Source organism: Chiloscyllium plagiosum, unplaced genomic scaffold (assembly GCF_037043375.1).
Source record: "Chiloscyllium plagiosum isolate Xiang-an unplaced genomic scaffold, Cpla_swu_hap1 HiC_scaffold_1, whole genome shotgun sequence".
Taxonomy (NCBI): domain Eukaryota; kingdom Metazoa; phylum Chordata; class Chondrichthyes; order Orectolobiformes; family Hemiscylliidae; genus Chiloscyllium; species Chiloscyllium plagiosum.
Genome location: NW_028270139.1, coordinates 25,882,845 through 25,898,569, shown reverse-complemented (window position 1 = coordinate 25,898,569; position 15,725 = coordinate 25,882,845). Strand labels below are relative to the sequence as shown.

The 15,725-nt window shown below is 37.4% G+C and overlaps 1 protein-coding gene across 1 annotated transcript in view; it reads left to right on the top strand.

The window, feature by feature from the left end:
- LOC122553550 (5'-3' DNA helicase ZGRF1-like) overlaps positions 1–15,072 on the top strand; it is an 84,990-nt gene extending 69,918 nt beyond the window's left edge. The window contains exons 25-28 of the mRNA XM_043697538.2: positions 2,696–2,960; positions 3,683–3,828; positions 12,457–12,545; positions 13,933–15,072. Coding sequence (XP_043553473.2) covers positions 2,696–2,960; positions 3,683–3,828; positions 12,457–12,534 — 489 coding nt within the window. The 3' untranslated portion in view covers positions 12,535–12,545; positions 13,933–15,072. The remainder of the gene's footprint in view (positions 1–2,695; positions 2,961–3,682; positions 3,829–12,456; positions 12,546–13,932) is intronic.
- Positions 15,073–15,725: the final 653 nt, after the last annotated feature.

Sequence of the window (15,725 nt, the reverse complement as noted above, 5' to 3'; positions counted from 1 at the left end):
ACTTGTATGTTCTTTCTATCTGCAAAGAACAGAGTCCTGCATACTAACGTAAGTAGCTTCCAATACAAAGAAATGATATGCTACTTCGTATTAGCAGCATTAAACTACTAATATCACTTCTTGTTCAAACCTTTGAGATACCTTACTCTTCCAAATGTGATGCTGAGTATATAGGAGGACTTATAGGGCATATCGTACAGCATATCCCTTCAGTTATTTACAATAAGCAAGGTACTGACCATATTCAACCAACCCATACATGCAACACAGTGTTAAATATTGAATGGGATTCTATAATTAGACAACATTTGCATGATAATCCCGAGTGTGTGAAGAATTATGCTGAAAGCCAATTTATAATAATCAGTTGGGCTAGTAGTGTGGCACACTTGCACATCTGCATTAACAAAGTTTGGCAGTTCACTGTCATCAGCACTAATGCATACATTCTCCATAACAATAGCTCCACTAAGCAAAGACCAGTTTCCAACTGATCAGGACTCCCCTCTTATGCAGCATGAATGTTAGCTTTCCCCTTGAATTGGCCTTCTTGCAAAATTATCTGATGAACACAAGATGAAAAGGTTTGACAAAATTTGTCTTTATTTGGCAATACTTTTTGTACGAGTGAATCTTCTGCAGCATTGCATTCTTAAATTCAAGGAAGAGATATATTTTCTTTTGGTTGTGGTTTTTATAGCAGGAATTAAAAATTTATTAACCCATCTATAATGAATACCAGAAGTCTTATAAGAGTCATAAATACAATGTCATAAAAAGTCCCATCAAGCCTGGCATTCAATTAGATCATGGCTGATCCTCTACTCTGCTGCCATCTGTCTTAACCGCTGACCCCGTTATCTAACGCAATCTTGAATATGTTGAATGACTTAGGTTCCACTGCTCTCTGAGATAAAGAATTCATAACATTTATGATTTTCTAAGAGAAGGAATTCCTCCTGATGTTTGTCTTAATTGGAAGACCCTATATTTTTATGATTTGGAGATGCTGGTGTTGGACTGGGGTGCACAAAGTTAAAAATCACACAGCACCAAGTTATAGTCCAACAGGTTTAATTGGAAGCACACTAGCTTTCGGAGCGACGCTCCTTCATCAGCTGATAACCTGATGAAGGAGTGTCGCTCCGAAAGCTAGTGTGCTTCCAATTCAACCTGCTGGACTATAACCTGGTGCTGTGTGATTTTTAACCCTATATTTTTAAACTGTGCCCCCTCGCTGCAGATTCTTCATTTTCAAAGTATCTCTCAATATTTGCCCTGTCTTGCCTTCTCGGTATCATATGTACTTCAAAAAGATTGCTCAGAAATAAGGGGTTGGATTTTAAGTTCCCATCACAGTGGGCAGGGTGATTACAGTGGGATTCAGTAGTACATAGGAAACTCAGAAGTAAGTACAGTGTATCCCTCAGTGGCCTTCACTGACTAGAACATTACCATGTTATTTCCAGTTCCCTGACCAATTTACAAGTGTGATGATTGCACACACGCATTAATTTCAATACCAGTATTTAAAAGCGCATTCTAGAAGTTAGATTTGATGGATTCTGAGGTTGGGAACAGAACAAACTGAATTGGCTGAATAGGATGCACATATATCATTCTTATAGCTATCACCACAAATTCCAGGAGCAGAGACAGGTCAACAGCCACTACTGGCTGGAATGCAGGGCTTTTTACTGCATCCAGCAATTCCATTTGCTGGGTCCAATGTGGGGCCATCAACCAGACAAAGGCAGGGGGTGGCAGGAAGAGGTTTCAGATGGGTTTGAGCCAGAGGAAGGAGGGCATTTAGGGAGGCATATAGGGCAAGATGCTGTAGGGGAAATTTGGGGATTGGGAGAGGAAGCAGCATGAGGTGCTGGGAGAGAAGGAAGGTGTAAGAGGTATCAAGGTGGAGAGAAGGTAGCAAGAAATATAATGAGGAGAAGCAAGCTGCAGGAGGGCTGTGAGTTAAGAGGGAGGTAACAAAAGAGAATGTGCAGTTTTAAATGTGTCAACAAAGGAATACTCAGCTAACCAGGAACCACGAAAGCTTAAAACCACTGAGGAAATACATTTTTTGAAAATGAATGTGGAAAGTCTAAATTAGAACCATGCAGACTCAGGAACTACTAAACTTGGAAAAATGCGGTGGATCCTACTGTAATAAGCATTCTCAATTGTTAACTCTGAATCTGAGCTTTGAATTGGACATATAGTAAATAGAATTGTAAGTGCCTGCTTCAGATATTCCAGATCTGTGCATGTGTGATTGACACGGATGAGATATGACTTCACCAGTCTGTGAAGCTGTCTTTAGGGTGATTAGTTTCTGTATGTAGAAGTGTCTGTTAGTAATTTAGGAAAAAAAAACATATGTTAACAATTTTTGCATGTTGTCTTGTACCAAGATAAATATTGTGGTATCCAGGAAATTAATGTTTTTCTTGTGTCTGTAGCTTTAAATTTAATGGGGGACAAACAATTATGGGCAACACTGATGAAGTGTTCTAATTCAACCCTCGGAAAAGGGATTTATTGTTCCTCAACTTTATTTGTTTACAATAGTGTTTTGTTTCTACTTGCTTAAAAGTTTTGGTTTCATTCAATGAATTGTTTCTGGAAGAATTTGTGAACCATTTTACCAATGAAAGAAGTGCCAGCGAATAATCCATTTTTTCCTAAATGCTCACAGTTACGTGGAATGCTTGACTACACTGCAAAATGTGACCCTGCTGAGATCAAAGCTGTACACATTTCAACAGTTGATGCTTTCCAAGGAGCAGAGAAGGAGATTATTATATTGTCTTGTGTGAGGACTCGTCAAGTTGGGTTCATAGACTCGGAGAAGCGAATGAATGTTGCACTTACCAGAGGGAAAAGACACTTGCTGATAGTAGGCAATCTGGCCTGTCTTAGAAACAACAGATTGTGGAAAAGAGTTATTCATCACTGTGAAGGTAATCTGTCTCAGAATAATAAGTACATGAAATTAGGAAACAAAATTTGTACTCTGCAATGAAACTTTACTCTATTTGCTTTAATGTGCCTCAAAACTGTGAAAGTATGCTGGTGCAGTGTCCCGAATGGGGCTATCATGTTAAACTGCATGTCCTAATTTCTGATACATTGAAGTAACCTGATGATGTTATTGAAATTTCAGGATCTGCTGGTTTCATTTTGTACTTTATTTTGGTAGGTTGATGTAAGGTACACCAGTTACTAAAATTTTCAGATTGACCAAGGTCTCATTAGAGAAAAGCTATCCCTATGCAACACTGTCAAGATCAGTTTTTCCTCAGTTATAATGTTAATCAATTCAACATGTCTCAGAAAAAGTATTGTATGACAATTATTCATTTTATCCATGTAACATAAAATTTATTTGTGAAATGGACTGCTCCTCATATTCTTGGCAGAACCTTGTTAATCATACCATGCAGCTTTGCCCCATACAATTTTTAGAGTGGGTCTAAAAGATTTATTTTAATCAAAAGTTAAGAAATATATCTGTATGAATGGTGTGATATTTGTTCTTAGAAAATATCTGTGAAAATGTTGTACTGCTAAATGAAATTAGGACATTGAAAATGTTGTACAGCTTCTCCACAAAAACAAAGGAAATTTACCTGGTCTGTGCAGGCAGGTAATTGACATTAATGAAATATATGTTTGTTCCCAGTGAGAGAAAATGGCTTGAAACATGCGTATCAGTGTGAACCAGAACTGGAACAGATCATGAAATGTTATAGAGACCAGACGGCAGAGAAGGGACAGAAAAACCTGAAGTCCAGAAGCAAGTCAATTCTCCCTAAAGAGGACAACAAAGTAAGGATATTCTACCTTTTTTTTCAATGAATTAGCCAGGGTGTGAACTCATTTGTGAAACTCCTTGTTATTTTGTCACAGTGGCAGGGTGAGCGGGGGATTGTTAATGGTGAGGCTCGCGAGTGGTAACCTTCATGGTCTGATGGCCTTCAACATGACTGGTACAAAATCTCACATAACTGGTCAGGTCTTTTAACCAGCTCAGCTTAGCTCCCACTCTTCTCTATTTCACCACTCCAGAACAAAATTATGATGAACAGGAACCCTGGGTCTGCTGACTTGAACCCTGCTTCACTGACAGAAATTCAGCCATTTAAAATGTTTCTAGGACAATGCACTGTCTGATTATCATAAGCCAGTTATGCCATAAATCAGTTTAAAATCTGTGCTATAATTTTCAGATGAAGTCCGCATTTGCACAGAGCCTTAATTCTGGATTTTGCATGCATGCTGAAATATCTCCCTCTGTCAACTCTTAGCCTTTGCTCCTATCTAACCCTTTGTTGTACATGCCCTGGGAATATTTGATTGGCACTGTTTCTAATGCTATGCTGTGGAAGGGTGAGGTAAATTGAGAAATTACATCTCATTCCCATTTTTGCCAAAAATGTCCATCTTTAGAAATCTTTGAGTGTTTCCTGAACTTGTTAAATACTTGAGATTCTGATTTGTTAAATGTTTATATTTAAGTCATTTTATTTTTGTAAAATAAGTTGTAGTCTTAAAGATAGTGTTAAAAGCTTTCAGTTGTCACTGTGCCTCTATCAGCTGTATACTAGGGGAAGGCTTATTTCTTGCTGTATAGTTATTTATGTGTACAGTAAAGGCATTATATTAAATAATCATTCCCTCTCTCATGTATTGCGCAACTCAGTGAAGGACACTTTTATTCTGAGAAAACAAGTATCTGTGCACAGCTATGATCACTAATTGCTTGCCAGATTCCAAAATACCGTATTGGAACATCACGTATATTTAATTAATCATAAATTACAAGATTTACAACTCTTATGTAGGTATTTAAATGTAAACAGTGAGAAAGTATTTAATTAATGGAGCTTCCAAGATGGAGTAGGAGACAAGTGAACATGAAAAAAGTCCATCTCTTGACTGAAGATTTTCATTTTGTAGTCACATACGTCAACCATAATAGTTCATTATACACATAGGATCCTAATACAATTGCTGTTTTCTTTTAATTATTAGCCTTACAGCTACCCCCTTTGGTTAAAATTAATGTACAACTGTTCTGTTCAAACCTGGGCTGAATTTCCACCTTCATTTTGAATCTATTGCAGATCTATTCTATCTCTGAAACAATAGAGAACTCCAAACTCCAGTCTGCCTGCCCTAGCCAAAACCCTAATCCATGCCTTTTTTGTTTAGAAAGCTCTGTTTTTCAAGAGTTTGTCTTGCCAGCATCAACCCTTGAGGAGACATTACGCAAGCAAGGATTGTATTCTCTGAAATTTAGTAAAGGGACAATTTGATTGAAGTTTTGAAGGTATTAAGATGACAAGGAAGGGTAAATGAAGAGAAACGTTATCTGCTAGTTGATGAATCCAGGTGTGGGAACCATAGCCTTCAAATTTAGAGCCAGACTTTTCAGGAATTAAACTAGAAATACTTCTGAATGCAGCAGGTGGTAAAAGTTTGAACTTTTTTTTGTGATAGCAGTTGAAACCAGAGCAGTTGCTTATCTTAAAACAGACTGAGACATATTTTCATCAGTTAAAGCTATTAAGGGTTATGGAAAAAGTCAGACATAGAGAGCTCGGGTGGCAGGTCAGTAATGGTTGCACTGAATGGTGAAACAGGCTTGCAGGACTACTTCTATTTCAACATTCCTACCTCCCTCCCAATTTCAAATGGTTCTTCAAATTGGTCTTCATCCATCAAAACTTTGGTCCCAACCAATGTGGTTTGTTACTATGTGTCTACTGCTTGGCATCTGCTTTCCTCCATTTTCCTAAAGCCCACAGTTGGTTTTCCTAATGTGAAGAAATCTGTAGAAATGTAAGTTGGTTATTTTTGCTCATGAGACATTGTCATAGCTCTTTCATGCATTTCCTGATTCTATTTTGTGTTGTAATCGGCCACTGTTTATATTGGGTATTCATTAAATATCCTGTTAGTTAACACTGGAGAAGGCTGTGAGACATTTATACAAGATTAAGTAAAGGGATTTGGTTTACAGATAAAGCTGTAATTTCACAATATTCCTGGTAGTGGCACTGCATGCTATCAAAAGCCAGTTCAACTTTGTAATATAGATGCAAACTGAGTGTAGCGGGATGTTTACTACTGTCCTATTTCAAAATACTCTGAGGGCAAAAAAGAAAAAAAATTAGACTTTTAAAATGTATCTCTTTAATTTTTTTCTTGTGCAATGTTTGAAGCAAAATCAAGAATTCAAGTAACACAGAAGTTGTTTAGAGTGCTGCACTAAGGGAAACTAAAAGCACGAATCCCTGAATGCTCAATAGAAAATGGCAAAAGTAAGATGCTCTCTGAAATGGGCTTGCCGATATCCATGCTTCATGATAGATATGTACTTTTTCTGCTAACAGTGGGGTTTCCAAAGATTTATCTCAAGTACTTGAAAAGACATGCAAGAACTTCAAGAATTTGTCTTTAACATGAAATGGCCCAAGGCATAGGAGTTCTAAAAATAACCAAATTTGACACTGAGCTGCAATATAAAGGCAGTTGATAAAATTGTGGAAAAATTACAATACAGAGGAGAACATTTGGCTCATTGCGTCCAAGCTGGTTGATGAAGAACTACCCCTTCTATTCCACCTTCCTGCATTTGGTCCTCAGTCCTGCAGGTCATGGCTCTTTATTTTGACACCAAAATAATTCTTAAATGTGTTGAGCATTTCTGCTTCGACCAACCTCTCAGTGGTACGGAAAGTAATGTCAATCCTCCTCTCACTATGTTGTCTCCTATCCCACTACATTCCTTTTTGGTCCCTCCATTTGGATGGCTTCCTGTACTCTGATACCATGATCAGTTGCCCATCTACCCTGTAGCCCTCACTATTGTACAAGCTGAATTATGACGGTAGAGTAAATTTAAACATAGTAAAAAGCAATTTGAGGACTGGTATTATGTTCACCTTAACCAAAAATAAAGTTAAAAATCACACAACACCAGATTATAGTCCAACAGATTTATTTGGAAGCACTAGCTTTCGGAGCACTGCTCCTTCTTTAGGTGTTGTGGGATTTTTAACTTTGTACACCCCAGGCCAACACCGTCATCTCCAAATCATGTTAATCAAAAAATGACCACTTTCTAACAATGCACTGTATACTTTGAGTATTAGAGAAACTGAAACAGAAAATTTATGTCTTTATGAAATATCTGTAATTATGTTTGTGTTGGAAATTCAAATAAATGATGATAAATCTCACATCAATTTTCTTTTATTCTAAATGTGCCATGTTCAATTTCTGTTGTCTTAAAAAATGAGCAACTTATAAATTAATATCAAGCTATGTTTGGTTGTGCAGGTAAATGAAAAAAATTCCCTTCTTTCATTGATCATTGCATTTTAACAAATACAATTTTGTAAACCACTATATTTGACTGTCTCAAGAATGATAAATTAAGTCGTCAAATCAAAATGCATTTCTAATAGTTTTTTTTAAATCACTTAATGGGAATGATACCCTTTGCATACAACTTATCCTGTGATGTTTGCAAAAATATATTCAGTTGCAAACTGGCAACAAGAGAATGAAAGTATATATTGAAAGCTCTTGGTTCACAAGAACAAAAGTGATTTTGTTAAGAAGGCAAATAGTCTGTATGAGTAAAACCTTAGTCTGTATGAGTAAAACCTTACTGTCTTATTCTCTGTGAGATGTTAGAGCAGCCTTTTGGTTTGCAAATTGGAGTAATGCTGTTTCCAGTTGCACTTTATCAGACTACTCCAATTGAGAATGCGTTTTCAGAGTTTCCAACCAAGTAGGGACATGATAAGGCTGTTCTGTCAAAGGAAGGGACTACAGCTTGTTACAGAAAAGCTCAGCAGTATTTGGATTTTTCAGGCTGCAGCATCCACAGGAATGGAGAGAAGACCTGGGAAAGCTGTTGCTGGAGGTTCAACTGAACAGCTGCAGTAAACTGAGCTCTCCAAGGAGAAGGGAAGCGTACAATCTCTCAAACAAAACAATTAGGTGGGTGCCACATTATGGGAAAGATGTGAATGCATTGAAGAAAATGCAGAAGCAATTGACTGGAATGGTTCCAGGTATGAAAAGCTTCACCATGATGATAGATTGAAGAAGTTGGGACTGTTTGCCCTGGAGAGGCGAAGGCTGAGAGGAGATTTCATTGTGGTTTTCAAAATCATGAGCAAGCTGGTCAGTGTATTTAGGGTGAAGCTGTTTCCGCTTGTAAAAGTAACAAGAATGAGAGCACATAGATATAACGTGATGTGCAAACAATGCAACAGTGATGTGAGAAAAATCTTTTTCGTACAGCAGATTATTGGAGTATGGAATACACTGCTCGGAAATATGGTGGAGGTGAGTTCAATCGAGTCACTTTAGAGAGCATTGGATGATTATTTTGAATAGTGATGAACGATGGATCGAATGGCCTCCCCTGCATCATAATAATTCTCTGATTCTAAAACATGGTTAGAAGTGGCCAAATAAGTCAGCAGCTGTATACTGTATGCTCCTCCAACACTCCAAGTCTTCAGGAGGGAAGGAAGGGTGAGAGTTTTAATATTTTCAGAAGCCAATGCCCACCAGTCTGACTTGGTCAGAATTTTCCTACACAGCCTGCTTCAGGTCAGCGCATGTTGTAGCGCTAATCATACCTCTCTGAATATCGTCTGAGCATGTCAACACGCATATTTTCTTTCGGCTTTTTGCCCTCTTGCCCCATGTCTCACAGCAATGCTGAACAAATGGTATACAAACCATTATCAGTTCTGACACCTGCCAGCTTTCTCTCTTCACTGAGAGGCCAAGACTTGGGGTGGAGGAGGCGACACCTCCAGTGACCGGAGTCCTTTATTGGCTTTAAGCAACATATGTTCACCCTGGGACACTGGAGCGGGAGTTTTGGCTCCATGAATGCAGAGGACAACATTGACTTACCACTTGATGCTGAGCCTCCTGATGTACTACGCAAAGACAGGTGGCAGGTCAGATGATTAGGCAGAACATTTCAAATAAAGAAAGGGGTGACTAAATTAATGAGGAGGGAAAATTTAGAATATAAGAGAAATATAAAACTACAGTAAGAGTTTCTACAAATATTTTGAAAAGAAAAGAGTTAAGAAAGTAAGCACTGGTCCAATGGAAAGATAAGTCTGAGGAAATAAGTAAATAAATAGATAGCAGATACATTGACCAAATATTTTGCATTAGTCACCACTGCAGAGAATACAAATATTATCCCAGAAATAACTAAACCTGGACATGGAAGAGAGAGAGGAATTCAAGAAAATTACAATTACCAGGGAAGTGTTATTGAGTAAATTGCTGGACCTATTTGTTGCCAAATCCCTGGTCCCTGATGGACTTCATTATAAGAACTGAAAAGAAATTGTTAATGAGATACTTGAAGCATTGTTTTTAATTTTTTGCTATTCCCTGGATTTTGAGAAAGTTCCTTTAGGTGGGAAAATAGTCAATATAACTCCTTTATTCAAAAAGGAAGAGAGGTAGAAATCAAGAATCTACAGGCTGGTTAGTTTAAAATTTGTCTCTGTTATAGGTAAAATGTTAGAAGCTATTGCCAAAGACATTATAGCAGGATGTTGAGAAAGGTTTAAGGCAATCAGTCAGTCAGCATGATCTTATAATTAACCAACTTATTTGAGTTCACTGAAGAAGTAACATTTTGTAGATAAAAGGGTACTAGTGGATTTCCAGAGAACATTTGATAACTTTCTACATCAACGTTTATTGTAAAAATAAAAGCAAATATTGTAGGGGCTAACATTACAGAGATAGAAGGTTGTTTAGCTAGCTAGAAACACAATATTGTAGGGGGTAACATTGACATAGAGAGAAAGTTTAGCGAGCTGGAAACACCATAGTGTAGGGGGTAACATTGTGTAGATAGAAGGTTGTTTAACTAGCTGGAAACACCATAATATAGGGGGGTAACATTGTGTAGATAGAAGGTTGTTTAACTAGCTGGAAACACCATAATATAGGGGGGTAACATTGTGTAGATAGAAGGTTGTTTAACTAGCTGGAAACACCATAATATAGGGGGGTAACATTGTGTAGATAGAAGGTTGTTTAGCTCGCTGGAAACAGTATTGTCGGCCAAAGTGAGTCATCTTCTGGTTAGCATGATTTCTTCTGGTTAGCATGATTTAATGGGTTTGTCCCACATGAATCAGTCCTTGGGGCATCAATGATAAGATTGCAAAATTTGCAAATGACAAAGACAGATACGAAAAGAACTTGTGAAGAGGTATAAGGAAGTTTCAAAGAGTCAATTGATTGGGGAGGAAAATCCAGCAAATAGGGTGTAATGTGATAAAATGTGGAATCATTTTTCTCTACTTCCACAAGTCTATCATTGAACTTATGGAAGAGCACTAGGAGACCCCCGTCCCACCATGAAAATGCATCCCCTTAATGTGCTAATAGGATTTACACTTTCCTTGTGCCAACTCATTTGCATAAGTATTAATAGCTCCAAGTGCATCTATGCTTGTTGTAGGAAATTGTGGTGTAGGTTTAATTTAAAGGGAAATTGTTATTTTATGTAATGAGCTCTTAAGAAAGTTTCTGAAGGTTGAAGGGGAAAGGACAAAAAGCTGACAGGAGAAAATGAAGCCAAAGGACAGACAGAGTGAAAACACAACTCAAGTACTGTGAGCATAGAGCCAAATTCTTTAAACTCTTTTTGATGGTTGGTGCAGTGGATATGGTTACATGATTGTCTTTTTTGATCTATCCGTCTCCATATGTCCAGAAGAGACCAGTTTAAGCCTGCCATTGTCCTTTACCATCACTGACTATGCCAGCCTTATGTTACATGTTAACGCAGGTGTCCTTGCAAGAGATGACACAGCAATAATCCATCTTGGTTGCTGCTGAAGCAGATATTGTAAAGTCAGGTTCTCTAAGCATGTTCCAGGTAGATGTGACAGGAACTGCAGCCATGATTAACACCTTGGTATGTATAGATAATCAGAATCAGCTGGTTGGCAGTCAGCAAAGGATGTCTTCCTACACACTAATGTGCTTCAAATATTAGGGCATGCATGGCAAATGTGGACAGAGGCCGAATATAACAGATATCTATTCACTTTTTCACTCCATCCGATTTTGTGCTCTACTGACATACAACTGAGTTGAACAGTTAGCCACTTGTCATTTTTCACTTATCTATCTTTGGAGTTTTCTTACGCACTCTTCAATTTACACTGTTCACATTTACAGTTATTTTTAAATATATTAAAAATGATAAGCGCATTTTTACTTAACTGATATGTATTAGTTGCCTGCGTTAATGAATTATTGAGCACAGTTTATTCAGAGGTATTTGTCTTTAAAATATGCACATTGCCACATCTTTCAATCACTGTGGCAAAAAGTGATGATGTACAGCAGATGCTGGTAATGATTCTGACATATATTTAATCAGTCCCACCCTCTACTCTAGCATAGACCTTCTCTTTATGATCTTTCTACCTATCCACTACTTCCCTTACACAGGTACTTGTATAGAACCTGACACATTAATAATGACTGCTAGTGCTCATGAAAAATTACTGAACTGCAATATTAGAGGGAGTTTTGCTTGAAATGATCTACCGGGAATAGCTTGGTTAAAAGCTTGGACATACAGGGTGGCTGAGCATTTTGCAGGGTTAGAGAAATGGGAGTTTGGGTGATAGTGGGGGAGGGGAACCTCTGATCAAAAATCTGATGAGGGTGGGAGAAGGTCAAGGGCCTTGTGGCAGTGAGATAGAATTGTGAGGGAATCAGATTTCTGGAGGGAGGGGCTGAGGTTCAGTGATGGGTAATTGCCTATTGTGGAGGCTTCTCAGGTATGTGTCTGGATCCAAATAGTAGACATTAATCCACCAACTCTTCTTCTCTGTGAAGATGTCAAATTCCCTTCTACTGTGTAAACGTGACCAAACAGTGTTAAAGTCTAAAACCTAAATGGCTGTCAGTCTAATTAAGATATTTAAGATTCCAGCCTATCCATGGAGAGAATTGGCTATCTGCTCAACTTTAGTCTGAGTTAAAACTGAAACTTGGTGGATTTGATAGGAAATGGATTCTTCAGACTTGAACTCAACTCAAACTGTCTGTTTGTCTTAATTAAAAATTCAGCTTGTTAATTCGATTTATCTCACCACAGATGTAGTCTAGCCTGATAAGTATTTACAGCATTTTTTGTTTATATATTAATGCATTGTTACTTGACATTTTGTTTAGAAACTCATAACTACAATGCATTTGCATTAGAATAAAACTGGAGAATGCAGCTTTAAAATCTGTAGTTAACCAGCAGTTATGAGCGATTGATCCATACTTAAACTCATTGTGACAACTATTTATTAAAATGAATTACTTGTTAATTTACTGTATCTTTTCAATGTTATATCTATTCTGTTCACTTTGCAGGTTGTTAATACCACCAAACAGACTGAAGGAGATAAGATATCTGAGGTGCAAGATTGCACAGATTATCTATGCAGATAAACTATTTTAAGGTGACTCAATTCATAATAATGCATCTATACTATCACTATATTCTCGCAATCACTCCTTTTCAAATAAAGATCATCACTGAATGGTGTCAGCTCCATTGCACATATTGTTAGTGAAACTGATTTGCCCCTGAATCAGAAACAAACTTATTAGGAGGTCATGAACCACCTCACTGAACTTGATATACAAGAGAAACACATGAAATAAATCCATTTGTATTGGAATGTCACTGGAACATTGGGGATGCCAATCGTGGACCCACGAGGTTGCGTGACAATCCAAGAGTCTGTGGGCAGAATTACTTGTACTGTGCATATAATTACATGTGGGCCAGCAGTTGAGAGGAAGTTATGAATCATTTCAAACTAGAATTGCATAAGCATTTTTCAGAAATAAATTTGCAGGTCTACAAGAGAGGGGAATGAGACTGATTGAAACATATCTACAAACAGCTTGACCTTTTTGTGTTCTAACGACTTGATGACAGTGGTCTCGAAAATAGATCATGCTGGTGAGAAATTGGGTCTATAGCTGGCAGCATACATCTGCTCATTCCACAACAGGTTGGTGTTGCACTCCATATCACTTAGCGCATGAAGTAGTCACTAATAGTGACCCTCTGCAGTGGCTTGCAGATTTACATTGAAATTAGTAGAGACACTTGAGCTTATCTTGTTTCCACATTTGTCCCAAATTGCTTATGCAAATAGCCTGATAGTTTCAGGTAGATGCTTTTGGTAGCCAATGCACAGCTAAGCAATATGGAGTGCAGCATGAAATGAACACATGCTCACCACCTGCTGAAATGGCACCTTCACTGCAGAAAGAGGCCCATCAACTTCCTGTTGGTTCCATTTGGAACGATTCAGTTAGTCCCATTCCCAACTCTATCTATATATCCCTGCAACCTCAAGTGTTCGCCCACTTTTCTTTTGATCTCATCCTTGATCTCTGCTTGTACCACCTTCATAGGCAGCAACTCAGGATCACACCTGACAGTGAATAGATATGGTCATGTTGAGTTTGTGATTTGTGCAGTTGGTATCCACAGCATTCCTTTGCCAGTTATTACTATTTTTCCTTTTTCCAATTTTTCTTACATCTTTCCAGCCCTCACACCCATCAACCTCTTTACTGCCATGTATTTCTGTTTTGCTTTTCATCAGCATCAATTTGCTCACCAATACCACATGTCCTCCACATCCTGCGAGCCTCAACCTAGCTGAATCTGTTGACGAATAGATGGGAACATCTTCCTGTCCCCAAAAACAATTGCTGAGGTTGCATCACTGTATACTGTAAATGAGAACTGTTTTCTTTACATTTAATTAAAGAACAAACCAATTGTCTATGTATGGTTTATAAATATATTTTTACATGTTTTAATAGTGGAGGGCATTGTCAAGGACAAGATGTCAATATCAAGGACATGAAGCAGAATGACTCCAGCAAGACTACACTAGGAAATGCAAGTAAATCCATTTGAAAAGTAAATGTTGCTGGAGTTTAAAAGTCAAACAAAAATTAACATTGAGAATATGGATAACCTTTTGCCTCCTGTCCCAATACAAGCAAGCACACAAGATCCACAAGGATCAGTCTGATGAGAAGTAGTTGGAGATTTCCTGACAAAAGGAAAGAACAATGTTACAGCTGTATTTAATTGTACTTTTGTAAATGTACTGTTACCTTTTTGTAATTATACAGTATCAGATAAGAATTAGAGCAATATGTTGTCATTTGACTTTTATTTAACAACATTTGCATGTAAGTACAACACTCAACGGAAAGTTTAGACATTTCTCTCAACAATAGTTCCATTAAATTGATTTTGATTTCTCTCTTATTTAATGTATTTTTGGATTAACCTGCAAAGATAATTGGTAATGGGAAGACTAAGGACTTCCAGGTTAAAAAAACTCCTATTCTAGTTTTACTGTGAACAAGTTATAGCTTGTCATTTTATGGAAGCATCTTTCAGAAGACAAAATCAATTACTCTGGGGTGGAAATGGGTTTTAGAGGAGAAAGAACAAATACAAATCCACTGTTGTGCTCTTGTATATGTTTTTATTTTAAAATTAATCAATCATAAATCTTTCCAATTGTCAACCTGGTCAGAAGCTGATGAGAATCAATCCAATTGTAATAAACGGGTGTGAGTGACCAACAGCCACCTCTTGAAGAGACCAGTGATAAAATCGCGGGACCACGTCAAAAGGTTTACATATTTTTGTGTGGGATAAAACATAAGCTATATTGCTACTTAGGCGCCTTCTTGCAGTGTACCATAGTACTTAATTGTTTGTTGAAATGGCACGGAATCAATGTTCGTACTGTGTAAAATGTTCAAGAAAATTATCTAAACTTATTACAACAAACTATAATGAATGTTATGGAATATATGAATAGAAGATAAAATTTTAAATATTGATAAATTATCTCGATTGTGCAGAACACAGAAATAAAAATTGATTAAATATCTATTCCTGTTATCACTCTCAGTTATCTGTTTAATTCTAAAGACAGAAATAAAAATGTTCACTTATTGTCAAGTTTTCTGAACAGTTATTCAGCATTTATTGTTTTCATCAATCTTTAATTGTTTTTCATTGGAGCTTGTTTTATCCCCCACAATCACATAGTTATGATTTTTCACATCAAGTACAAAATTTGAACCAACAAAATAGAGGTGTAATGTATATTTTGCACAAGCAAGGCACCTGATGTTTAGTTTGTGAAGTGTGATGTGCAAATTACTGCTACATGACATTTTTAGCCTCATTTAGTGTTGCTCAGAGAAAGGTGAAAGATATGTTATTTTCTAAGGACTGGAATTGTAAGTACGGTTAAACCCCACTATTTGAATGCCCACCCATTGCAACTTGTTTATCTGCTCGATACTTACTTTGAACCTTTCTGCCCACTGTAACTTCATCCGGAGGCTCACTGATGATGTTACCTAGAATGGAGACAAAACGCCTGAAACATACTTTTCAGTTCAGCGAGCAAACCTACATCCAGAACCTCAACCTGAGCTACAAATCTTCTCAAAACTCTCAAAGTAGCTCCAGTGTTTTTTCATCTGTCAATTTCCAGAAGGAAATATGCGCACTCGGTCATCTGCACCATTCGTGAAAGTCATTAACTGCAACATTCTCTGGGCATGCAGTCTCGTGAACA